The sequence below is a fragment of the Hibiscus syriacus genome, unplaced genomic scaffold, assembly GCF_006381635.1.
Source record: "Hibiscus syriacus cultivar Baekdansim isolate YM2019G1 unplaced genomic scaffold, ASM638163v2 tig00111098_pilon, whole genome shotgun sequence".
Classification (NCBI taxonomy): Eukaryota; Viridiplantae; Streptophyta; class Magnoliopsida; order Malvales; family Malvaceae; genus Hibiscus; species Hibiscus syriacus.
The window spans coordinates 216255-242361 of NW_024062983.1; the positions used below are offsets into that span (position 1 = coordinate 216255).

General features: G+C 38.8%; 2 protein-coding genes across 2 annotated transcripts; one reads left to right on the plus strand and one right to left on the minus strand.

Annotated features, from left to right (window-relative positions):
- The first annotated feature begins 698 nt into the window (after window positions 1–698).
- On the plus strand, window positions 699–14745 carry LOC120153061 (SCARECROW-LIKE protein 7-like). Its single transcript, XM_039165077.1, has 4 exons — window positions 699–746; window positions 852–2806; window positions 4388–4394; window positions 14731–14745. Exon 2 carries the CDS (start codon window positions 886–888, stop codon window positions 2710–2712), a length of 1827 nt encoding a protein of 608 aa, XP_039021008.1. The 5' UTR covers window positions 699–746; window positions 852–885; the 3' UTR covers window positions 2713–2806; window positions 4388–4394; window positions 14731–14745.
- A 9751-nt stretch (window positions 14746–24496) lies between these two features.
- Window positions 24497–25451, minus strand: LOC120153068 (RHOMBOID-like protein 13). The gene has a single exon (XM_039165081.1). It carries the CDS (start codon window positions 25335–25337, stop codon window positions 24531–24533), a length of 807 nt encoding a protein of 268 aa, XP_039021012.1. The 5' UTR covers window positions 25338–25451; the 3' UTR covers window positions 24497–24530.
- Window positions 25452–26107: the final 656 nt, after the last annotated feature.

A 26107-nucleotide genomic window follows, 5' to 3' on the forward strand; every position in this document is an offset into this window, starting at 1 on the left:
CCGAAATGGCAGCCAACCAGGATTCAGGGGCCTGATATTTATCCCGTTGATTTGCGTTTGAGAACTTCTCACCGATGCGCCGTATAAGATAATCGTGACAAAAAGGACGGTAGGGGGTATGGTGGGTCCCGTTTGGAACCCCCAAATTTCGATGGCGGACCCGGACAGAGCGGGAGAGAGAGATTGTTTAAATGAAATGACGGGAGGGCTGTGTAGGCCCATTTTTCATTTTCTGATTGTTAAATTAACTTAAGTGGGTCCCGCGGTTGGATTGGGGCCACGTCATTTACACGTCGACCGGGAAAAATTAGTAGAGAGAGAGAGTCATCGCTGGTGCACAACTGCAAGCCTGCAATAGTTGATCAGCTGCTGACAGTATAACCGATTTCATACGATAGAATTATAGAACGCGTTGAAAATTTTTTGGTACAGTGGTGAAAAACGCTACTTTTCTAAGAAAATATAAAATTAAGTTTTATATTCTTTCTCTTAATTGATTTGTTTTTCTGCAAAATTAAAGTGGGGCTCACTCGTCCTTATTCATACTCCGTAGCTGCTCATGGCATAAGGACCCACTTATTCACTTGGGAGTGATTTTATTCACCTCTCGTACTGTTGCTGCTGGTTTAGGTATCGTTCTTTAAAGCTACACTTACACAGATTGCTTTCCTTCTTTCTCTCCTTAGCTCAAGCAAAATCCAAGTCTGTAGAGCTTCTGATTCAGTTACTCTCGGGCCTACAACTTTGTACATACTCTCTTTCTTCTCCCTCTTCTTTTATGCTTTAAAAGTGGGGAAAAAACTCACTCTTTTACTGATCTTTTGTTTGTTGTGGGTGTAATGTTGGTGCAGTTCGCAAGATTTTCCGTCTAAGTTTGGCCGGAGAATGGCATATATGCGTGCGGATAGTGGAAACTTAATGGCAATCGCTCAACAAGTTATAAAGCAGCAAAAACAGAAAGAACAGCAACAAGAGCAAGACCATCATCAGCAACAACAGCTTCTTGGTCTGAGTCCCGTTGGTTTAAACCCTTGGAGTCACCACGGAGTTTCTAGCTCGCCCGGTCTCGGGAACGGGTTTCCGAGTCCGGGTTTTTCTGACCTGTTTCAGGGAGAGACCGGAGAAGTGTTTCAGTTCCCTAACACTGGCCATCATAATCCAAGTGGATTTCGGCTCCCGGATTTTGGTGGTGGCTCGGGTGGTGAGTTTGACACCGACGAGTGGATGGATTGCTTAATGAACGGTGGGGATTCAACGGATAGTTCGAATCTGCAGTCTGGTTGTGAAGCCTGGCCAAACGATGCTGATTTCGGTCTTTACGGTGCCGATCCATTTAGTGCTTCCCCCAATCGTCTCAGCGTTGCGTGTCCTACGCCATCTGATCTGAATCGAGTGATTTTCTCAGCCGAGGCAGAGAAAAATCTTAGCTCTCTTCTTCAACATCAGCCTCAGCTACCTACGTGGTCCCCATCTCCTCCACCTCCAGCTCCTCAAGTTACCGTTGAAGAAGCCAAAGCAAGCAGCCCCCCGAGCCAGTCCCCACTCAGAAACGACGCCGCAGGGGTCTCAGTTGATTCACCCGAGATCGAGTCAGTTCCCCCGCTTTTAAAAGCTTTACTCGACTGTGCTAAACTCGCTGACTCCGAACCTGAACGAGCGATTAAATCACTGGAGGGACTCAGGGAATCAGTGTCAGAATGCGGAGATCCAACTCAAAGAGTGGCTTTTTACTTTACCGAAGCTCTCTATAGAAGAGTCTGTGTTCGAGCAGATAAAAGACTGAATCTGCTGGAAACGACGTCTGAAGACTTCACTCTCTCTTACAAAGTATTGAACGACGCGTGCCCTTACTCGAAATTTTCTCACTTAACGGCAAATCAAGCAATTCTCGAAGCAACGGAGCTGGCAAGCAAGATTCACATAGTGGACTTTGGGATTGTCCAAGGAGTTCAATGGGCTGCTCTTTTGCAAGCCTTAGCCACCAGGTCGGCTGGAAAGCCTACCCGGATACGTATTTCCGGTATACCTTCTCCTATTTTGGGATCATCTCCGGCTCCTTCCCTTTATGCTACCGGTATCCGTCTACGTGACTTTGCGAAGCTTCTAGATTTGAATTTCGAATTCGAACCGATTCTAACTCCGATTAAGGAACTCAACAAGTTTAGTTTTCGGGTTGACGAGGATGAGGTACTGACTGTAAATTTCATGCTTCAATTGTATAATTTGTTAGATGCTACAACGGTCGCTGTAGAGGAAACTCTCCGTCTGGTTAAATCTTTAAACCCCAAAATCGTTACATTGGGCGAGTACGAAGCGAGTTTAAATCGAGTTGGGTTCCTGAACCGGTTCAAGAATGCTCTGCGATATTACTCGGCCGTGTTCGAATCATTGGAACCGAACTTGCCTCGCGAATCACCCGAGAGAATACAAGTTGAAAGACTGTTACTGGGTCGGAAAATAGCGGGGATTATTGGAGCGGACGAAGCCGGAAACCAACGGGAGCGGATGGAAGATAAAGAACAATGGAAGGGTTTAGTGGAAAGTGCAGGTTTTGAAGCAGTGACCCTTAGCCACTACGCGAGAAGTCAAGCGAAGATCCTGCTGTGGAATTATAATTACAACTCCTCCTATTCATTAATTGAATCCCATCCTGGGTTTCTGTCATTAGCTTGGAAAGAGGTGCCTCTACTCACAGTTTCGTCCTGGCGTTGATGATGATTTCAGAGGATCCTTGGCCATCAATGTTGTGAATTTTTCCACCTGGTAATTTTTCTCTAGCGTGGGATGGAACAGCTCAGTCCATGGTTGAAAAGTAAAAGTGCAAAATGCCAAAATACGAGGAGCTTCTTCCATGGTTTTATTAATATCATTTTGATTTCCATTGGTATTTTTGGCCTTGTTTCTCTCTCTCTTAACGGTCTCTGGTATATTCTCCTTTTTAACAGTCCCAGCATTACAAGAATTGTAATACAAATTTCGTGGGGATTATACATTTCCCTTGGATGTTATGGACGTTCGATTCTTATAATGTTAGATTACTAGTAGAAATGTAAAATTTACCAGTTTGCTATGGTGAAATTGAATTAGGCTATTTCAGTATTTTGTATCATTGTGCTCAGTATCTAAAGCATTTTTATTTCAATCGGTCTTATTAATTTTTACCCATTATAAAATGCCATTTTGGTAGGATTTTACCCGTGGATGTCAAATAATGAAGTTTGTTTAAAAAGACATCATATAATAAATTTAAATAAAATTATGGTAACACTAAATTCAATCAAAGATTTAGAGTACTCATTGTTTTGCTCATAATCGTGTTAAGGTATTACGGAGTCTAATAATAAACATGTAATGGTGGAGTAGAAGTGGGAGACGTCGACACTTGCAAGTAAACTGATTGAAAACGATGAACAAAACGGGTTAAAAACGTCACCGTCTTTTAGACGCCGAGTTGGGTGTTTGATTCAGGCTAAATCAATGTGTTCGAACTCTGACTTTTCTGTATTTGGCATTTGAGCAAGACCGACGTAGTACCACGATTTCAAAGAGATGGTTCTAAATACTTGTATAGAAACTGTTGTTAATCAGCGTAAAATGGCCTTGCATGGATTATATTCCACTCTCTTCTCCGAAACAAAGCTTTCAACCAATCTTACAAGATTGCATTTGTTGTCTTTTTTGGACGGAAAATGACTTTGAATTTGCATGTGGGGGTGGTGGCTGCCTGATCCGTAACCTGTTGGTTAATGGCTGTCATTTTCATCCCAAACTCTTAAATCACTTCTTATCGTGCTGAAGTGAGTTAAACATGAGACCATATCATGTGATTGGGGGTCTAAAGGTTATAGACTTATAGGTCTAGTTTCCTACCCGATATTGGACAATCCAGAGGAGAGTAGCTTTAACATGATATTTCATCCATTGACATAATTGAGATGAACAAATGGCAATGGAAACAGCCTGTTTCTCATTCAAATGATATGGGGTCACTTTTAGCCACAAGATAGTTGAAATATGAACCCCTCCATTACCCTATAAGGCCTCGGGTATGGTTCCTCTTCAACTACATTTACCAAATGCCGGTTATCCCATCACAGCTGTAAAGTTGCAAAATACAGTAAACGTATATATATATATATATATATATATATGTCGCAATCGTCTTTCGGTTGGGCCCCGGAATTGGGCTTCGACTTGGATTAAACGGATTGGAGTCACCACCGATCATTTATTTAAAAATAAATGGGTTGACCGGATACCTTATAATTTACCTGATCTGTGTCTTACCAAAGATGTGTCGGATTCGGGAGTCGGTTACAGTCAAGGAAGGGTTAGCACCCTTGAACTGCCCTTTCGGTACTACATAATTTCCAGTTGTCTTAACTAAGAAAATTGTAAATTTAAATTAAAAGTTAAAATAACGATCCAAAACTTACCTTTAACTGTTTTTTGAAATCGTACTCTTACGGAATCAAGGAAAAACGTTAGAAAAATAAAGGTGACGAAAATAAATTGAAAATAAAATAAAGAAAAAAACTAACAACATATAAAATAAGGACAAAAAGCAAACGACATGACCAACATTGAGATAATAAAACTGAAATGAAAAAATAAAGACGAAAGAGAATAACATAAATAAAGAAACAAATGTAAATAAATAAAATACGACAAAAAAAATTAAATAACAAGAAATAAACATAAAAATAAAAGTAAAATAAATCGAGGGAAAGAAGATAAAAAATATATATATATATATTTATATAAATATTAACTTGTAAAAAAAATACAATATATACATGCATATAGATATATATAATAAATAAATAAAATAAATAATAAAATACTAATAACACATATATGTAAAAATAAAATAAAAAAACTAATAATACTATAAAATATATAAATAAAAAATTAGAATTAAAATCCCGAAAAGGACTAAATTAAAAGAAAATCTTAATTCAGGGTCGAAATCAAAAGGAAATCGAATTTAAGAATCGGATTTGGGGACTAAAATAGAAGTTATGGAAATGGTAGGGTCAAAAGGCGCAGTTTACCCCATTTCAAAAAACACGCGGGTATAGGCTGTTGCGGGTCGGGTCACGCGGGTCTTCGTGGGCCGAGTATATAACTTAAAATTTTTAAGAAAACTTCATTTGTTCTCTCCTCATCAGCCGAACCCCCCCCATTTTCTTATTTTCTCTGATTTGTTCATCAAACTGATGAACATGATGAGCAGCCCAGAATCCGGCCACCCTTGCTCCGCCTCGCCGTCGCCGTTCAACGGCGACGGCCGCCGTTCATCGGCGGCAAATCCAAAAAACATTTCATTTTTTTAAGAGCTTTTCCCTTCCCCACTTTGAATTTCCGAATAGTTTTTGAGGAAAACAAGCCTCCGGGTGTAGATCGAAGATCGAAAGTTCAAAAGATCCACCCCTCTGTCATCGGCCAAAACGTTTTTCTTTGGGGTTTTCAAGCACAAAATGCAAGTAACTACGCATGCAAGTAACCAAGAACGAACAAAATAAGGTAAAAAACGCTACCTTTATTTCTTTTCAAACGTTGTACAAAGATTCGGCTTGTTTCTCTATATTTGCTGTAGATTTGTGGTGTTTGTGTACAAGTCGTGTCCTCCCCCCTGATATCATTGATTACATGGGTATTTATACACATAATAATGCTATCTCTAGTTCCGAATTTTCAGAGGTTTGTTTGGACTAAAACACTTGTTATTTGCTATTTTGGTGTCCTAAACATCCACGATGGTGGTCTGTTGCCAAGAAGCATGGGATAGAGGCGTGTGTGGCGAAGACTCGTGGGGGCTGTTGATCAAGGAATTTGGTCGTGGGACCTTTGGAAGGTTGGGGCTGCGGCGCTCAGTCAGGAGATAAAGAGAGAAGGAACTAGGGTTTCCAAACCCTAGTTCAACGGTTCAATTTGGACCCGGTTCAGATGGAAATACAAGCAGACCGGTTCAAGTGCTTCACTTCGGGCCATTGTTGGGCCACGTGTTACTAGTCACTGCTGGGCTACCAATCTGATGTAAACATTATTGTATATACTATATAACAATATTAATTGGTCAAAATTTGGTGTCTTCAGCTGCCCCTCTTTGCTCATTATCGTGTAACGAAAATGGAGCAAAGATTAAAAGACACAAATTTTAACAAGGTCGAACATCCTCTGTCGTAGAGCTGGTTTGTCAATACGAAATGACTCCCTCGTCGTGAGGTTGAGTCAAAACTAGGAAAATTCTGAGTACGAAATCCTTCGTCGTGAAGTTGAAATCAAACTCAGAGTTGTTGGCAAGTGGCCTCTGAATCGTCTTCTGGCTCAAGATACTTCGTCGAGAAGGTGAAACTTGACCTGAAGACTTTGGTGTTGGGGTGTTACAGATGACTCCTTCGTCGTGAAGTTGGGTCATTCTGTTTGTGAAGTTGGAATTGCATATGGCTCCTTCGTCGTGAAGTTGAGCCTGAGAATTGGATATCCCCCTTCGTGAGGTTGAAATCCAATGCAAGTTGTGTTGCTTCGAGGCCAATATCCTTCGCTGTGAAGTTGAAATTGACTCTGAAACTTGGAAAGTGTTTGTTGACAACCAGCGGCCCCTTCGTTGTGAAGTTGAACTTGCGTTGTCTCGAGTCCAATATCCTTCGCTGTGAAGTTGAAATTGGCTCTGAAATTGGGAAGTTGTTTGTTGACAGCCAGCGGCCCCTTCGTTGTGAAGTTGAACTTGTGCTATCTTAAACTGGGAAATTTTTGTTGACAACCAACGGTCCCTTCGTCGTGAAGTTGAACTTGTGTTGTCTCGAGTCCAATATCCTTCGCTGTGAAGTTGAAATTGGCTCGGGAAATTGTTTGTTGACAGTCAGCGGCCCCTTCGTTGTGAAGTTGAACTTGAGCTGTCTCGAGTCCAATATCATTTTCTGTGAAGTTGAAATTGGATTGGGAAATTGTTTGTTGACAGCCAGCGGCCCATTCGTTGTGAAGTTGAACTTGTGCTGTCTTTAAACTGGGAAATTTTGTTGACAACCAGCGGTCCCTTCGTCGTGAAGTTGAACTTGCGTTGTCTGGAGTCCAATATCCTTCGTTGTGAAGTTGAAATTGGCTCTAAATTGGAGAAATGTTTGATGACAACCAGCGGTCCCTTCGTCGTGAAGTTGAACTTGCGTTGTCTGGAGTCCAATATCCTTCGTTGTGAAGTTGAAATTTGCTCTAAATTGGAGAAATGTTTGATGACAACCAGCGGTCCCTTCGTCGTGAAGTTGAACTTGCGTTATCTGGAGTCCAATATCTTTCGTTTTGAAATTGGCTCTGAATTGGAGAAATGTTTGGTGACAACCAGCGGTCCCTTCGTCGTGAAATTGAACTTGCGTTGTCTGGAGTCCAATATCCTTCGTTGTGAAGTTGAAATTGGCTATGGGTAAAACCTGCAAAGATATGCATATATGTGATGTTATGGATGTCATGCTCTTAGGTATGCCTAAAATGCGTATGCAACATATGTTATTCTGAGCTCTGGAGAGTAATCTCGATCTCCGGTGGCCTGTCGTTGTTGACTCTTGATTTTGAAAGCTTGAAGTTCCAATCTCTGATCTTGAATTCTTCAAATGTTTGATGATTTTTTTTTGAAGATGCTTCTCAACTATCTCAAACATGCGCATGAGCCTTGATCGGCTTTTGGGTACCTGTACTTTTCAATGAATCTTTGTACAGTAATATGCGATTATCTTTCATAAAAAATAAATAAACCATTAGGTTTAAATCTAATTCAAGATGCTCGAAAGGAAAGATGATCTTTATTCATAAAGGAGGAGAAGAACAAATAATATATGGCAAACATTCTAGAAAACGAATACACGATGATGTGTAAATGAACGTCTTAGATCTCGATAATGTGGGCACTTCTGAGCTGAAAAGTCGTTTGGTGACCTTGAATGCAGCCTTTGCCAAAGGGTTTTTGAAAATGCGACAACGTTCGGGAGAGTGCGACATTTCTCCGATTTATTGAGTTTGTAGAAGATTCCTGTGCCGGGATGTTTCCACTATTAATATCCAAATCGCCTTTGCCGGGTTTTCAACTTGGACTCATCCTTGGTTGCAAGACGCCCTTTGCGGGTTTTCATCTTGAACCCACCTTATTTTCTCTTCTTTTGTTCTTTTTTCCTCTTTTTCTTTTCTCAATTTAGGGCGCCCTTTCGGGTTTTCACCCTAAACGTTCTTTTCTTTCCTTTTTTTTTTCAACTTAGGACGCCCTCTCGGGTTTTCATCCTAAGTAAAGTATTTCTTGACTGCGTTCGAGTTGATGGGATGTGGCAGTTCAGGTCTGTCCATTTCAGCTAGGACGAGGGCTCCTCCGGAGAAAGCCTTTTTCACGACGTAAGGTCCTTCCCAATTTGGCGTCCATTTTCCTCGGACATCTTTCTGGACTGGCCAAATTCTTTTTAGCACCAGATCTCCCTCGCGGAATATTCTTGGGCGCACCTTTTTGTCATGTGCTCGGATCATTCGTTTCTGATAGATTTGACCGTGATGAATGGCTTTCAGTCTTTTTTCATCTATCAGATTAAGCTGATCATATCTGGATTGTGCCCACTCTGCATCATCCAGTTTAACTTCTGACAAGACCCTGAGGGACGGAATCTCGACTTCAATGGGTAGCACCGCTTCCATTCCATAGGCTAATGAAAATGGAGTTGCCCCAGTCGAAGTTCGTACCGAGGTTCGATAAGCGAACAAAGCAAAAGCCAACTTCTCATGCCAGTCTTTGTAAGTTTCAGTTGTTTTCTCCACTATCTTCTTAATATTTTTGTTTGCTGCTTCTACTGCTCCGTTCATCTTTGGTCTGTAAGCAGTGGAATTGTGATGTTTTATGTTGAACTGTTCGCAAGCAGCACTCATCATCTTGTTGTTCAAGTTTGTTGCGTTATCGGTGATAATCCTTTCAGGTAGACCATACCGACATATAATTTCTTTCTTCAGAAACTTGCAAATAGTGGATTGAGTGACACTGGCGTATGACGCAGCCTCTACCCATTTCGTGAAATAGTCAATTGCTACGAGAATGAAACGGTGACCATTCGAAGCCTTCGGATGGATTTGCCCAATAACGTCCATGCCCCACACAGAGAAAGGCCATGGTGACGTCATTACCTGAAGCGGATGAGGTGGAACATTTATCTTGTCTCCATAAATCTGACATTTATGACATCTTCTGGCATAGTTGATGCAATCACTTTCCAGTGTGGACCAAAAATATCCGCATCTCATTATTTGTCTTGACATCATATGCCCATTTGCATGTGCTCCACAAACTCCATCATGTACTTCTTCCACTATCATTTTTGCCTCTTCAGCATCGACGCACCTTAATAGAACTTGATTATGGATTTTCTTGTATAAAACCTCTCCGTCAAGGACGTATCCCGCTGCCAACCTTCTAAGGGTTCTCTTATCGGTTTCGGTGGCTTTTTCTGGATAACTCCGATGCTTGATATACTGCAGAATGTCGTAATACCAAAGCTTTGTGTCTTTCACTTCTTCAATTTGGTAACAATGAGCTGGGTACTCATACGACTGCATGTTGATTGGCATCATTTCAGACTCCCCACCAGCCCTGAATGCGGCTGCCAATGTAGCTAAAGCGTCAGCCATCTGATTTTCTTATCTAGGCACGTAGTGGAAGGTGACTTCGTCGAACTCTTCGAGCAGATCCAACACTAGTTTTCGGTACTCTAACAGCTTTATATCCTTGGTTTCCCACTCTCCTCGGAGCTGATAGATTACTAAGGCTGAGTCTCCATACACCTGCAAAGTCTTTATATTTTGCCCCAGTGCAGCCCGAATTCCCAAGACACATGCTTCATATTCTGCCATGTTATTGGTACAATCAAAGTTCAGTCTGCTGGTAAATGGGTAGTGACTCCCTTCTGGGGAGACTAGGATTGCCCCGATGCCATGTCCTAGTGCATTTGATGCCCCATCAAAGTGCATTCTCCAGGAACTGTCCGTTGAAATGCTTGCTTCCTCTAAAGATATGGCCATTAAGTCTTCGTCTGGGAAATCAAAGTCCAGCGGCTCATAGCTCTCATCAGTTCTGCTTACCAAAAAATCGGATATGGAGCTGCCTTTTACCGCTTTTTGGCTCACATATTCGATGTCAAATTCAGACAAAAGCATCTGCCATCGGGCTAACCTTCCGGATAGAGCAGGTACACCCATCATGTATTTTAGTGGGTCTAACTTGGAAATCAGCCAAGTGGTGTGATACAACATGTATTGTCGAAGTCTTTTTGTAGCCCATACCAGGGCACAACAAACCTTCTCAATAGGAGGATATCAGACCTCGCAATCGGTGAACTTCTTGCTTAAGTAGTAGATGGGGTCACATTTGTCTGTTAACTGAGAGATGAACCGAGCTATGTAGTTTAGTCTGCCCAGAAAACCTCGGACTTCTTTTTGGGTTCGTGGTGGAGGTAGATTCTGGATAGCCTTAACCTTATCAGGATCGACCTGTATGCCTCTCCTGCTGACTATAAAGCCTAATAGTTTCCTAGATGTTACCCCGAAGGTACACTTGCTAGGGTTTAGTCTCAGTTGGAACTTTCTCAATCTCTGGAAGAGCTTCCTCAGATTCTTGACATGTTCATTCTCGGTCTGTGCCTTGACAATCATGTCGTCGACATAAACCTCGATTTCTTTGTGCATCATGTCGTGGAACAGGGTCACCATAGCTCTCTGATATGTTGCCCCAGCATTCTTTAATCTGAAAGGCATCACTTTGTAACAGAAAGTTCCCCACATTGTGATAAAAGTGGTCTTCTCCATGTCTTCGGGATGCATCTTGATCTGATTGTACCCCGAAAATCCATCCATGAATGAAAAGTAGGCGTTCCCGGCCGTATTGTCCACCAGAGTGTCTATGTGTGGCAGAGGAAAGTTATCCTTGGGACTTGCCTTGTTAAGGTCCCGGTAATCGACACACATGCGTACTTTCCCGTCCTTCTTCGGCACAGGCACTATGTTGGCCACCCACTCCGGGTATTTGGCTACTTGGAGAAAACCGGCATCAAATTGCTTCTTGACTTCTTCCTTGATCTTAAGGAGCATTTCTGGTCGCATTCTTCTCAGTTTTTGCTGCACAGGTTTGAATTCTGGTTTGATAGGCAGTTTGTGAACTACCATATCTGTGTCTAATCCCGGCATGTCTTGATACGACCAAGCAAACACATCTCCGTACTCCTGAAGTAAGACTATCAGGTTTTTTCTTGCTTCAGTTGAAAGAGTTGTGCCGATTTTAACCTCCTTTCGATCTTCCTCAGTGCCCAAATTTATGATTTTGATCGCCTCCTCATGTGGCAGTATTTGCTTTTCTTCTCTTTCTATCATTCTCAACAATTCGGTAGGCAAGTTGTACTCCTCTTCATTATTGCATTCCTCAAATTCCCCAAGACAAATGGTTGATTCGAAATCCACTTCTGGATCAGGATCATCAGTGCCCACATTATCGTTATCTGGGAACCTGAAAGGAAGAAGATATGCATGTGTGAGAGGATAATATCCCACACGGAATGGTCAAGAATTAACTTTGAGAGTAACTGGAAATGAAGTACTGGAATGAAGGAGATAGAGAATGAATTCAAAAATAAAAGAAAGGTTTGTTTGCCTTGGAAAAGAAAAATGCATCTTTTATTAAACTTAAACCAAATGTTTATTTACCCTTACAAAAGATCACCTATTGCCCCGGGTATAGGCAAATAGGAATAGTTCGAATATTACTCTGAAAGATTCTTGTAAACCACAGGTAGTTCCTCCACCGACCAACTGCTAGGTACAAACCCATGTGGCAGAGGGCATATCCTGGATCCATCTCCGTTGTCAACATCTTCTGTGGTCACGGCATTAACGTTCAGATCTTCCAGAGCCGTTTCTAACTCGGATATGGTGGTCTCAAACACATAACCACCTGACTTGAATGTTTTGAAGAGCGGCGGGAATGTCATAGGCTTCCATTGGAGTTCGTTTCCAGTCAATCTGGCCAACCTTCTCTCCCGGTTCTTTTGGATCTCCTTTCTCTTTTCATGATAACTGGGCTGAAAACTGAGCCCAAATTGGTCTAATTTTGAGATTGGAAGGACAGGATTGATCATCCCTTGCAAATATTTCCCAAAACCTTTCCCGGTTCTGGCGCCTTGGCCCAGGGTTTGCTTGATCTCCATCCTTGTGTATTTGGAGAGTCGAGGTCTTGGGATTCTCTTTCCTTCCGCCACGAATGTGGCATTCACAAACTCCAAGGAGCGGAATGAACATTCTACTGCTTCCTCGTCTACTTCGATGTATGGAGCCTCCGTGGTCACGCTTGCCACGATATCTTCCTCAGCGTTGATGATTACTAAGGCCCCGTCAATGACAAATTTAACTTTCTGGTGCAACGTGGAGGGTACTGCACCTGCTTGATGAATCCACGGCCTTCCCAAAAGACAACTATAGGACGGCATGATATCCATCACAAGGAACTCAACATCATAGGTGGCTGGTCCGATGGTCAATGGTACCTCAATCTTTCCGATTACCTCTCTTTTGGTCCCATCAAATGCTCGGACCACATTCTGACAAGCTCTCATACGAGAGGTATCTATTGGTAGCCTCTTCAATGTAATCGAAGGCATCACGTTCAGGGCTGAACCATTATCGATTAAGACACTTGGTAAAGCGTGCCCCTTACAGTAGGTAGTAATGTGTAACGCCTTTGTTCGGCCTCTTCCTCCTGATGGAATCTCATCATCTGAAAACGAGATGAGATTATCAGCTTGAATATTGTTCACCAGTCGATCCATCTTGCTGACCGGTATGTCTTGTGGCACAAACGTTTGATTAAGGACATTCAACAACGCTTCTCGGTGTGCTTCCGAACTTAAAAATAGTGCTAGCATTGAAGTACGTGTAGGTAAGTTGTGGAGCTGTTCTACAATGTTGTACTCGCTGTGCTTCAAGATCTTGAGGAACTCTTTAGCTTCTTCCTCCTTTATAGGTTCATTGACGACTAGCACATCTTCTTTGAACGGCTCCAGTGGTCTCTGCCCCACTTTACTATTACCTCCTCCGGAAGTACTCACCTGACACTCGTATTTCCATGGCACTTGCCGATTGTCCTTATATTGAAAAGGCCGAGGTGCGGAGATTACCACTTTGGCTGGTGTTGTTACTGTCATGCTTGCCTTAGGGGTAATTATCAAAGGACTACCCCTACAAAATTTTCTATCTGATGATTCTCCGGTGGCACAAACATCTGCTTCCAAAGAATCTAGAATTTCTTCGTAAAACTCCAGCTCTTTCTGGTTTATCATGAGTTGGACTAACGATCTGAACTCTGGGCAATCTTGTACTTTATGTCCTTCTTCGTTGTGGTAATAACAATGGTTGCCATCTTCATTTTCTGTCGTATCTGGATATGGTGCAAGAAGCCCTGCCTTCACCATTTGGCTCCATACCCAAGCCAAAGGAGATTTGATCTCTGAAACACTCGATTTAACCTTCCTTCCCCCTTCGGTAGTAACGACATTGATTCATGTTTCCTGATGATTGGGCAAGGGATTCTGGGCGACGTTTGGTGCTCCGGAGTTAAAAGTGATCCAATTCTTGTTACGCATTCGTTGCACAAGTCTCTTGAATGCGAGACAACTTTCAATCGAATGCCCTGCACACCGTCATGGTATTCACAGTGGGCGCTCTCGTCATACCATTTCGGGTAAGGGGGATTTATTGGATTCATAGGATAAGGCGACACTGCATGAGTGTCGAGGAGCTATTGGTATAATTCTTTATACGTCATGGGAATGGGGTCAAACTGTTCCCTTTCCCTTTCTCTTCTTGGTTCTCTCTGGTTCTGTCTAGAAGTACCGGATGGTACAGCTGCTGTGGAATTTGAGCTTGAGATCGTAACCCCCTTGCTGACACTGTGGGTGTTTACATTGTTGATCTCTCGCTCTTTGTTCTTCAGGGGAGGTTTTTTACTGGAGTCTCCTCCCTCAATCTTTCCTTGTTTAATGGCCAACTCGATCATTTTACCGGCCATGACTAAATCTGAGAAACTTCCCGACGTGATTGCTACCAAGTGCCCGAAGTAAGGTGCCTTCAAGGTCTGTACAAACAACTTTCTTGTTTCCTTTTCATCCAAGGGTGGATGAACTTGCACAGATAAATCCCTCCATCTCTATGCGTACTGTCGGAAACTCTCATTGTGTTTCTTCTCTAGGCTTTGTAACATGACCCGGTCTGGTCTCATATCGTTGATATGCTTATACTGCTCCAAGAAAGACTTGGCTAAGTCTTTCCACGTCTTGATATGAGTTCGGCTAAGCTGGTTGTACCACCGAATAGCTGAACCGGACATGCTCTCTTGAAAACAATGGATCAGGAGTTGGTCATTCCCGCCATATCCTGTCATCTTTCGACAGAACATAGTAATATGGGTTGAAGGGCAACTGTTCCCGTCGAACTTCTTAAACTCAGGAACTTTGAACTTTGGTGGAAGCACCAAGTCTGGAACTAGGCTCAGCTCCATTGCGTCCACTCCATAATAATCATGGTCTCCCTGGACCATCTTTATTTGATCTTCTAATATTTTTATCTTTTCTTCCATCTTTTTAGCTTTATCTTCCTCGTCAAAGTCTGGGACATGATAATCATTCGGATGATCATCAGGGATGATTGTAGAAGTTTGTATCTTCACAGCAGGTGCAACTTTCGCTTTGGTAGCGAATGAGTCCCCGGGTAGTATTGCTTTCCCTTTAGTAGCAGATGCGTCCCCGGGTAATATTCTGGGTGAGAGAACCACTTGCGGGGTTGGTGGTATGGCCACCCCCTCGGAAGAGATGCCCCCTGATGCACTAGCTTGCTGTAGACCTGACAACTTGGCTACGATTTGGTCGACCAAGGACTCCTGATTTTTCTTGATGGACTCAAGAGTACTTTCACTGTTCTGAGCCATCTTATCTTCTAGTTCCTTTTGAAGTCTTGCCATGTGCTCTTCTATTTTCTCCATTCTGGCTTCCATTTGTCTCTTTTTTGATCGAGTATTGTGTGGGTGATGTGTATCTGATGCTTGTGGTGGTAAGCTCGGTGTCTGAGACATGTTCTGTTAGTTAATACGAATGTAAAAACATGGAAAAACATAAAATAAACAGACATGAAATATAAAATGCAAGAAATGCAATGCATGATGTATGCAATTGGAGGCATTGATCCAGAAAAGTGTTCATTATTATAAATAACCCTTGTTCAGACAAAAATGTCTTATATTTTAAGAGACATAAAAACAGATTAAAGGTACATTCGGACTAAGTCCTCTAGACCCCGAACAGCTTCCAGTAGGTTGACAAGTCTTCTGCCTTCCTCTGTCACTGGTAGAATGCCTTGTCGAACCACACCAGCTTCCCTTGCTAGGCCGTGAAGATGACGGGCTGCTTTTTGCACTTGATCCAGGAAATCTCGGATGGTTGCGTCTCGGGCCCTCACCCTTCGCTGTGCTTGTTCCCAACGGAAACGCCATTGTAATCCTCCGTCGAAGGGCACCATCTGAAGCTCGTTTGCTTGCCTCTTGAACCCATCTACAATAGCTTCTAACTCAGCTATTGTCTTGCCATCTTTCTCATGTCGTTTTTCTAAGTCAGCTATCCGAACTCTCAAGCGCTGGTTCTGATATTGACTATCTGCCAAGCGTCTTTGGGCAGTCTTCATCTGTTCCCTCCAAGCTTTCTCATCAGGCCCCTCAAACTTCCTTTTCAGGCTATGAGCTTCGTCTTTCCAGTATTCAGAGGTTACTTTCAACTTGGAGTTATCCTTGACCTTATCTTGATACCCCTTTCTCAAGTCTTCGAGCTCAAAACGGACTCTTTTTTGTTCTTTTTCCAATTTTTCTGCCCGATCTTTCTGAGAGTCAGCATCAAGCTTCCACTGATAACGTTCAGCTTCAAGTTCCTTTATCCTTTGCTTCAGCTCATTATTCACGGTTTCAAACTCGGTCTTGGCTATCTCGAGTTCAGAAGGGACATGCATGAGATGTTCTTCCATGGTCCGGGTGTCATCACAGTCTGGCACAGGGATGTTGTCATTCTTTCTTAATCTTCGCCACTCCACATAATCCGGAGTGAGCATGCTTCTGGCAGCTACAACATCCATCCGGAATACTTTCCTCCACGAATCGGCTGCTTCTTTGATCATCTTCTTATAGCTGTCGCCGTGATACTCAAACTCTGACCTAGCCAACCCGCATGTTGCTGGGACAAACTAACGTGCTCCGTACTGTCTAAGTGCTAATAGCGGAGCATACCCGACTGCTCCCCAAAGTCCAAGTAAGGTCACAGTGTCGGAGTCACCACATCGAAAAAGAACATCACTGAGGAATAACCAAGGGGCTCTCCAGACTATATCTCGGTCTTGAAGATGCGTAAAGACCTTCATCCATTTTTCTTTCGAAGCGCCTTCATGCCATTTTAAGGTAATAAATTCACCTAGAGGTAAATAGGTGGTGCTGAAACGGCGGTAGGCAACCCCGTCAGTCTTCTAGAAGTGGCTGTGAATCCAGACTTGAAGGAGCTGAATGCACCCGGTGAATCTTCCTCCGCCAGTTCTTCGGCAATGGTTGAGCGATCGAAAGGTCTCGGCCAAGATGGCTGGTGCTGGGTTAACTCGTTTAGAAAGTTGCTCAAATAGTTCCACCACGGCAGCGTCAATGCACCCCAAAGCCTTCGGAAATATGATCAAACCGTACAGACCCAGTGCAAAAAGGTCTATAGTCTTCCACTCATCAGGGTGGTTTTTCATTAGTTGCTTTATATGGATCCACTCGATTCCTTCCCCGCTACCTTTGTGCCGGAGTCGATCAGTCACCCACTTTTCATCAACCCCTGCAATCTTGGCCAGTCCGTTCTTGAAGGGCTGACTCTTGATATGTTTAATATATGCCCTTTCTAGTTTGATGCTTTCGCAGTGCAGTAGAGTAGTATACTCTTCGATAGTAGGCACCATGTCTTCCTGGTTAAAGGTGAAACAACTATATCCAGGGTTCCAGAATTGAATTAATGCTCGGAGTAAGGGCTCATCAGTCTTGACATGGAGAAAGAGGGCGATATCACCATATCGTTGGCTGAATTTCTGCTTTCTGTCATTCTTCCAACTGTCCCAAATGTTTCGCAGCTCTTGGACATTATTCTGTTTCAGGCTGACAGCGGCATAACTAACCAGTTCCGACACATAGTTTCCCTGAAGGTTGTCTCCCTTCTCTTTCTGAGCCTTCTCGGACCATAGTCGTGCCTCAGCGTTTTCAATCTCTTGTATTACAACACCTTTGTCCATTAATTCAAATTATTTTGTGTATAACAAACGCTTTTTAGGGATCAATAGCCTCTTGTAATGATGCAAATGCTAGAAAACAAACACAAAGGCAAAAACGTTAGTAAAATAAAAATACAAATAAAAAAATGACGGAAGGAAAAAGCGCAACAAAAACATGGTTAGGGTAAAAAATATCCTAAGTTTTGGAACGTGGTTTCGGGGTAGGCTCTAATTCTTCATGGTCTCCCGGTTTAGGTTTTAAAAAAACGGTACCCAAGTTCTCCTTGTCGGTGCCCCCTTGGGCTTGCCAGACCCTTAGTCCTAAACCCATCACAGGCTTGTATGGACTAAGTTAAACTCGAGGGGACACATTCCCTTATGCCCGCACGGTGAATAAATTCACACGAAGGCGTCGCTTTCACCCCCACTTAAAATAGGAATTGGAGCTCGGGTATAGAGCCTTAGATGGAAAAAAACTTTGAAGTCTGAAATCATGAGAAAACGATTAGTCCAACTATTTACTCGAAAATATAATCAAAAGTAAGTAAAAAAGATCGAAATATTACCTTAAAATTTAAACTTACCATTTTCGTTAAAAAGACAACTGGAAATTACCTTAGCCTGACTCACTTACGTTCCCAGTGGAGCCGCCAAGCTGTCGCAATCGTCTTTCGGTTGGGCCCCGAAATTGGGCTTCGACTTGGATTAAACGGATTGGAGTCGCCACCGATCATTTATTTAAAAATAAATGGGTTGACCAGATACCTTATAATTTACCTGATCTGCGTCTTACCAAAGATGTGTCAGATTCGGGAGTCGGTTACAGTCAAGGAAGGGTTAGCACCCTTGAACTGCCCTTTCGGTACTACATAATTTCCAGTTGTCTTAACTAAGAAAATTGTAAATTTAAATTAAAAGTTAAAATAACGATCCAAAACTTACCTTTAACTGTTTTTTGAAATCGTACTCTTACAGAATCAAGGAAAAACGTTAGAAAAATAAAGGTGACGAAAATAAATTGAAAATAAAATAAAGAAAAAAACTAACAACATATAAAATAAGGACAAAAAGAAAACGACATGACCAACATTGAGATAATAAAACTGAAATGAAAAAATAAAGACGAAAGAGAATAACATAAATAAAGAAACAAATGTAAATAAATAAAATACGACAAAAAAAAATTAAATAACAAGAAATAAACATAAAAATAAAAGTAAAATAAATCGAGGGAAAGAAGATAAAATATATATATATATATATATATATATATATTTATATAAATATTAACTTGTAAAAAAAATACAATATATACATGCATATAGATATATATAATAAATAAATAAAATAAATAATAAAATACTAATAACACATATATGTAAAAATAAAATAAAAAAAATAATAATACTATAAAATATATAAATAAAAAATTAGAATTAAAATCCCGAAAAGGACTAAATTAAAAGAAAATCTTAATTCAGGGTCGAAATCAAAAGGAAATCGGATTTAAGAATCGGATTTGGGGACTAAAATAGAAGTTATGGAAACGGTAGGGTCAAAAGGCGCAGTTTACCCCCTTTCAAAAAACACGCGGGTATAGGCTGTTGCGGGTCGGGTCACGCGGGTCTTCGTGGGCCGAGTATATAACTTAAAATTTTTAAGAAAACTTCATTTGTTCTCTCCTCATCAGCCGAACCCCCCCCCCATTTTCTTATTTCTCTGATTTGTTCATCAAACTGATGAACATGATGAGCAGCCCAGAATCCGGCCACCCTTGCTCCGCCTCGTCGCCGCCGTTGAACGGCGACGGCCGCCGTTCATCGGCGGCAAATCCAAAAAACATTTCATTTTTTTAAGAGCTTTTCCCTTCCCCACTTTGAATTTCCAAATAGTTTTTTAGGAAAACAAGCCTCCGGGTGTAGATCGAAGATCGAAAGTTCAAAAGATCCACCCCTCTGTCATCGGCCAAAACGTTTTTCTTTGGGGTTTTTCAAGCACAAAATACAAGTAACTACGCATGCAAGTAACCAAGAACGAACAAAATAAGGTAAAAACGCTACCTTTATTTCTTTTCAAACGTTGTACAAAGATTCGGCTTGTTTCTCTATATTTGCTGTAGATTTGTGGTGTTTGTGTACAAGTCGTGTCCTCCCCCCTGATATCGTTGATTACATGGGTATTTATACACATAATAATGCTATCTCTAGTTCCGAATTTTCAGAGGTTTGTTTGGACTAAAACACTTGTTATTTGCTATTTTGGTGTCCTAAACATCCACGATGGTGGTCTGTTGCCGAGAAGCATGGGATAGAGGCGTGTGTGGCGAAGACTCGTGGGGGCTGTTGATCGAGGAACGAGGAATTTGGTCGTGGGACCTTTGGAAGGTTGGGGCTGCGGCGCTCAGTCAGGAGACAAAGAGAGAAGGAACTAGGGTTTCCAAACCCTAGTTCAACGGTTCAATTTGGACCCGGTTCAGATGGAAATACAAGCAGACCGGTTCAAGTGCTTCACTTCGGGCCATTGTTGGGCCACGTGTTACTAGTCACTGCTGGGCTACCAATCTGATGTAAACATTATTGTATATAATATATAACAATATTAATTGGTCAAAATTTGGTGTCTTCAATATGTACAAAAATAATACATGTATTATGTATAAAAAGAGCCTGTGACAGTCAAACAGCAATTTTAGCCTCCTATATGAACTTGGTTAGTAAGATGGAATATTATTTCCCTTCTGGAAACTGATACGGATTATGAAGCCGATGACCAAATTCTGCAATTCCATGTAGAAAAAGTGAAGAAAAGAAATGGAACAACTCAAAATCTCACTAATGGATTGGGTTTGTATTCGCAATGCCTTATTAGATACTGTTTAGTAGTGCCCAAGAATTGTTTTTTTTCCTCCAAAATGTACATCGAATGGATTATGTTTTTTTCTTTAGTTAGTAGTACCCAAGAATTATTGTAATATAAATGAATTGAATAAAAATCAAAATACATTATATGAATTAAAATAACTCTGGAACAAATATAATGTGACTTAAATCATAATAAATTTAAATTGAGAATCTACGCATAATATTTATCTATTTTTTAGTTATACTTTTATATAAACAATTATTATATCATAATAATGTTTTCATTTTCTTTCTTTAGTTTTTGTTTTTAGTAGACATAATATGGCTTAATAAACAAGTTAGTATATAAATCGTTAAAAAAAATTCTGTATATATTTTTCTTTATCAAATTGATAATTAAGTTTAGAAAAAAAAATCAAATTAATACATAATGCTCATATAACATTTCAATACTCAATCAAATTGTGACATATGATACTTAATGATATCTATATTTTAATCGATCCATGTTAAAACTTTATTGATTGTTAAAATATCAAGTCAAAATAGATAATTTGAAATTCCTTTTCAAGTTTCAAGTACTAATTAAGAATGTTAAATATATAATCATAAATTTCGGTGTTTATTAAAAAATTATGATGGAACTTAATCAGTTATATCTTTTTTATTTATATTTAAGATAGATAAATTAATATTAAACTTTGGGTTAGACCAAATTTGAATCAAGATATACGTTTTAGGTCATATTTGAAAAATTATCTCAATCCATCATGTTTTCATCTCTACTATATTTGATACAGATTTTAAAACTATCAATTTATATTTTAAGCTCTATAATTTCATTCAATTTAAGGTCGTAAATTGGTCCCTAGTTTCATTTTTTTTAAATAAATAAAATGGTACAAACCAAGTTACCTCGATGATTAAAGAATTTGTTGTTATCTCTTGAGATTATGGGTTTGAGTACGGCAAATATTAGAGGTATGAATGTTTATTGTCAAATGATTGAAAGTATCTAAACAAATATTTCTTTATATTTATCACATATTTATAAAAAAAATATAATAAATAAATATTTTCACCACTTTTATTATTATTAGGACTAATTTTGATAGAATGAATATTACTTTTTAACAATGATGCATGCGTAGTCAGTATTAGGCCCGATGATATTGGAGTATAATAATTTTGTGTGATGTATATCTTAGAGTGGTCTAGATAGTATTGATGATGATTAAGGGTGAACATGACTCCACTAAAAAAAATTCAATTTGAATTGACTACTGACTAAAATATTAGTTTTGAAAGTTTGATTGCTAAAGTGTAAACATGTAAAAGTTTAGGGACCAAAAATATAATTTGAAAAAGTAATATATTTTTAGCATGTAAGTGAACATGTTGACCTAAAACAAGAACTTTCGTGGTAATCATATTTTTAATACGGGATTTGTATTAAAAGCTATAAAACGATAAATTCGGTATAGAAATCGGGTAATCGGATCAAGTTAGAATTTCACAAAAATTTGAAAAATGTTAGTTAAGGGATGGAAATGTTATTTACATAATTTAGATTTGAGAAATTTAGCTCAGATTGGTTTAATTTTTCATATTTGGTTAAACAGTGAAAAATTAGTGATGAAAATGCAATTTTTAAAAATTGCATGGCCAAAGTAGAAAGTCAAAGCCAAGTTGATTCATCTTTGACTAAAGAATATTTTAATGTGCAATGAAATTTTGGTAATTTTCAAGATTCATTAATGGCAAATTAAGGATTTCTCATAAATAAAATTCAATTTAATTAGATTAAATGCCATGTATATTATAAAAATTACTAGAAAAATCAAGATTTATTCTTCCTCCATCAGCTGCTGCCGTAAACCCCTACAAGGTGAGAAAAAAAAATCTTTTTCATTTTTGAGCTATTTTAGTAGGATTTTGGATTAAGTTATGAAATAGAAAAATGTTCTCCATCAAATTCTTTATTTTTTGGTATAAGAGATTCAAGTTAAACATGCTTGGATGTTGAGAATTATTGATTAGGGTTTATGATGGGTTTGCGGAGTTTAAAGATTTGATGCAATATCATTATGTTTTTGAGGTTGAAATTAATTCTAAGACATGTATGATGATTGAAATTATTTATACATGTTAATATTAGGTTGGGCCAATTTAAAGTTTATGGAGAATTGATGGAGTTGGATTTAATTTGTTGTTATGATGATTAGAATAACATGAATTTAAGGTAAGGAAGTTGAATTCATGATTGAAATTGAATGGAAATCAAGCTTTATGGTTCTTGGAATATTCGACCATTCAAGGGAAAATAGGGGGAAATATTGAAAAATTTTCTATGATCAAGAATTGATGTTAGATGTGCTCTATGTGACTTGGAGATCAATTTGGAAGCTTGAATTAGAAAAAGGGTTATTTTACAAGTTTTGATAATTTTGGCATCTTATTGCATAAATGTGATCGTTGGAGGGTTCAATGTTGAATTTTAACATTTGAAATGTTGGAATTTTTAAGCTGGGAAGTTGATTGGAACCAAAATTTAAGTTTGGTAAAATTTAGTGGTAGAATTTGAAAAGTCCTAAAGTTTAGGGACTTGATTGCGAGTTATTAAATGTAAAAGTATTGTTTGAGTAAAATATTACAATACAGGAAATTTTATTAGTATGTTGATTTTTGGAGTTTGATTATATGTTGGGAGCAATTTGCAAGTTTATTAAAGTAAAGGGTTGAATTTGAAAAGTCTAAGAAAGTTTAGGATGAACTTTCAAGCTTTTGAATGTTTAAGTGTTGATTTGGATATTTTAATAAGGTGTTATAAATTTTAGAAATTTATGTAGAATGATCATAATGGTGAAGGGCTATTATGAATGTAATGGAAAAGTTAAGGTGAATTCTAGAAAGAGTTCATAATTAGTGATTTGATTTTGTAATTAGCAAAAGCTGAAGGGTTGATGATGGAAATAAATAATTATGGAATTTAAAGAGTATGTTTTAGAAGTTTGAATCTATGATGGAAGTATGATTTACTTTTATATCAAGTTAGTATCGATTTTATTTTTATAGACTTTTATATTATTAAGTTTAGATTATGTTAGTACAATAATAACATATAGTTGAATATTTTATGTTATTATATGACGTTGTCATATCACGATAAACTTAGCGATCCAAAAGAAAAGAAAAAAGCACAAGAGTAAGGAGTATTATATAAAAGTTCGGTTGTGAGGCAAATGTGAGTCTAATTTATTTATTTAATTATTTTGATCAATGAAGACTTGTGATAAATCAACCTCATATTATTTTTAATTGTGGATTATTTTCATAATATTTTCATCTAGTTTTATGAATGATTTAGGGTATAAACTATCCAAGTACAATTTTTATGATGATGAATTTTTAAGTGTTTATGACTTTCAGACATTGATTAATAAGTAAATATATTATATTTTAAAAAGTCCATAGGTAAATTTGGCATGATATTAAGTTGAGTAAATTTAAGTTATAGTACATTCATGTACATTATGTATTTGCACTGTGAGTTCACATAATATGATTTGCACTTGAAGTACATCTTATGATACATTATAATTGGCACAATGATGTGCCTAGTGCACACCTTATGTTCTACTCACGTACATTGTGTTCTCATAAATATGCATTTATAAAAATGAATATAAAAGTTATGATTTACGTCAAGTTAACACAAAGTATGATATGATTATTTTAACTGATATTATTTAGGGTAAATTATAGTAATGATCACTGAACTTTTCTAAAGCTTTCAGTCAGGTCCCCCAACTTTTAAAACTTGCAATACAGTCCCCAACATTTAGTCCGTTTGCAATATGATCCCCAACAATTACGTCAGGGACCATATTGCAAACGGACTAAATGTTGAGAGACCATATTGTAAACAAACTAAATGTTGGAGGATTATATTGCAAGTTTTAAAAGTTGGGGGACCTAAATAAAAGCTTTAGAAAAGTTCAGTGACCATTACTATACTTTACCCATATTAAAATTATATTTTTGAACAAGTTTTGTTGTATCCTCTCAATTTTTTTTGGTTGTAGATCAATTAATACTCGTTGAAAAGAAAATATTTAAATTCTTTTCATTTGTTTTTAAAGTCTATTTAAAAGCATATACATAGAATGCTTGGTGATGAGTGACTTGCAAGCCAAGTCAGTGAAGAAATTTGTATAAAGCTTTGCAAACAAACCTGGGAATTTTATTATCAAAGCAAAGCAAAGCAAAGCAATGAATGCCTTCAACTGTGATAGCATCAACAAAGCAAAACCACCACCTTCATTCTTCACAAACCAACTAAACAATTTGAATGCCTTCAACCGGAACTGTACTAATCTGCAAGGTTCTACCATCTCCGATAAACCGGATACAAGGCAATGAAGGATCTGTAATGGATTCGATCTCAAGAAAATCGAAATCATATGCACCAGAATGTTTCAAACTAAATGCAGAAACTACTGCAATCCATCCCACCATGGAAGCTGCCCAATAACTGGTCATCCCATGAATCAAGCCCCAAGCTATAGCATACCCCACAATGATTCCAGATAAATGTCCAACAAAACTTGCTTGCGGAACAATTATCCAAGTGAAAATCAACGACTCGAAAGGCGCAAAACTAATAGGAAGCGAAAGGAATCCAAAGAGATCCAACTTTGATGAAGGTTGCTTCACAGACAAAACCGTCATCCATCCAAAAACAACACAAGAATAACCGACAACAGTCACTCGCCGGAAATACTCAATCTTAAACCGCTGAATTAACAAATGGTACATTCCCAACACGAGCAACCCCGACACAACAACCAAAACAAGTGTGTAATGAAGGTAATAAGCCACTCCAAGGCCTAAATGGCCTAATTGCTCAACAACACCAAGACTCCAAAGGGCACTCATATTGAAAACAAGATGAACACTTATATGTGAAAAAGCTGAAGTAATTACTCTCCAATATTGCCCTTCCAACGCCGTTTCGTAACTTAAACCGACATGCTGATAACCAATGTTCTTCTTCTGGATGTAATACCATATTCCACTACAGATTCCTATTATACAGCTTGTTGCTGGTTTTTCCAATATCTCATAAAACAATGGATTCCCCATCACTACTTAAACTAAAAAAATTCCTTCAACTTCTCTCCTTTCAGCTTTATTCAATCTAAAGAGAAAAACCCAACATTAAAATCCAGTTAAAATTCATGAGCCTATCAATTCTTAAGATAAAAATCGTCACTTTTTTTAGCACAAATCAATCAATAAATTTTGACAAAATTTTAAGGTAAACCAAACCTTGCACTGAATCAAAAACCAGATTTGAAATTCCCAATACAATTACAAATATTCATGTCAATATATAACAATGAACGGCTATATGAGGACTGGGCTTTTTCACGGTAGATCAAATGACTGCTTCAAGCAGGAGAAATGAGAGAATTTAAAGAGATTTTAGTTCATACAGAAAACAAAAGGGGGGAGATAAACGATCTTACTTTCTCTTCTTTGGCCGTAAATGGATTCACGATTTCTGGTTGCCTCCCCAGAAAATAATTATTCAATTTGATCATTAAAACAATATCTGTCGGAGATCTGGACTGTTTTTCCTACAAAATTTTATTGTTTCTTGGATGAATTACACAAATATTTACTTACCTTAGAGTAAGTTTTTGTTTTTGTTAATACTATTGCCACATTAACTCCATAAGTAAATTTCCCCAAATTATTATTAGGGTAAAATATAGTACTCACTGAATTTTTTTAAAGCTTTCATTTAGGTCTCTTAACTTTTAAAATTTGTAATATAATCCTCCAACATTTAGTCCATTTGTAATATGGTCCCTTAACATTTAGTTCATTTGTAATAAGGTCCCCGACGT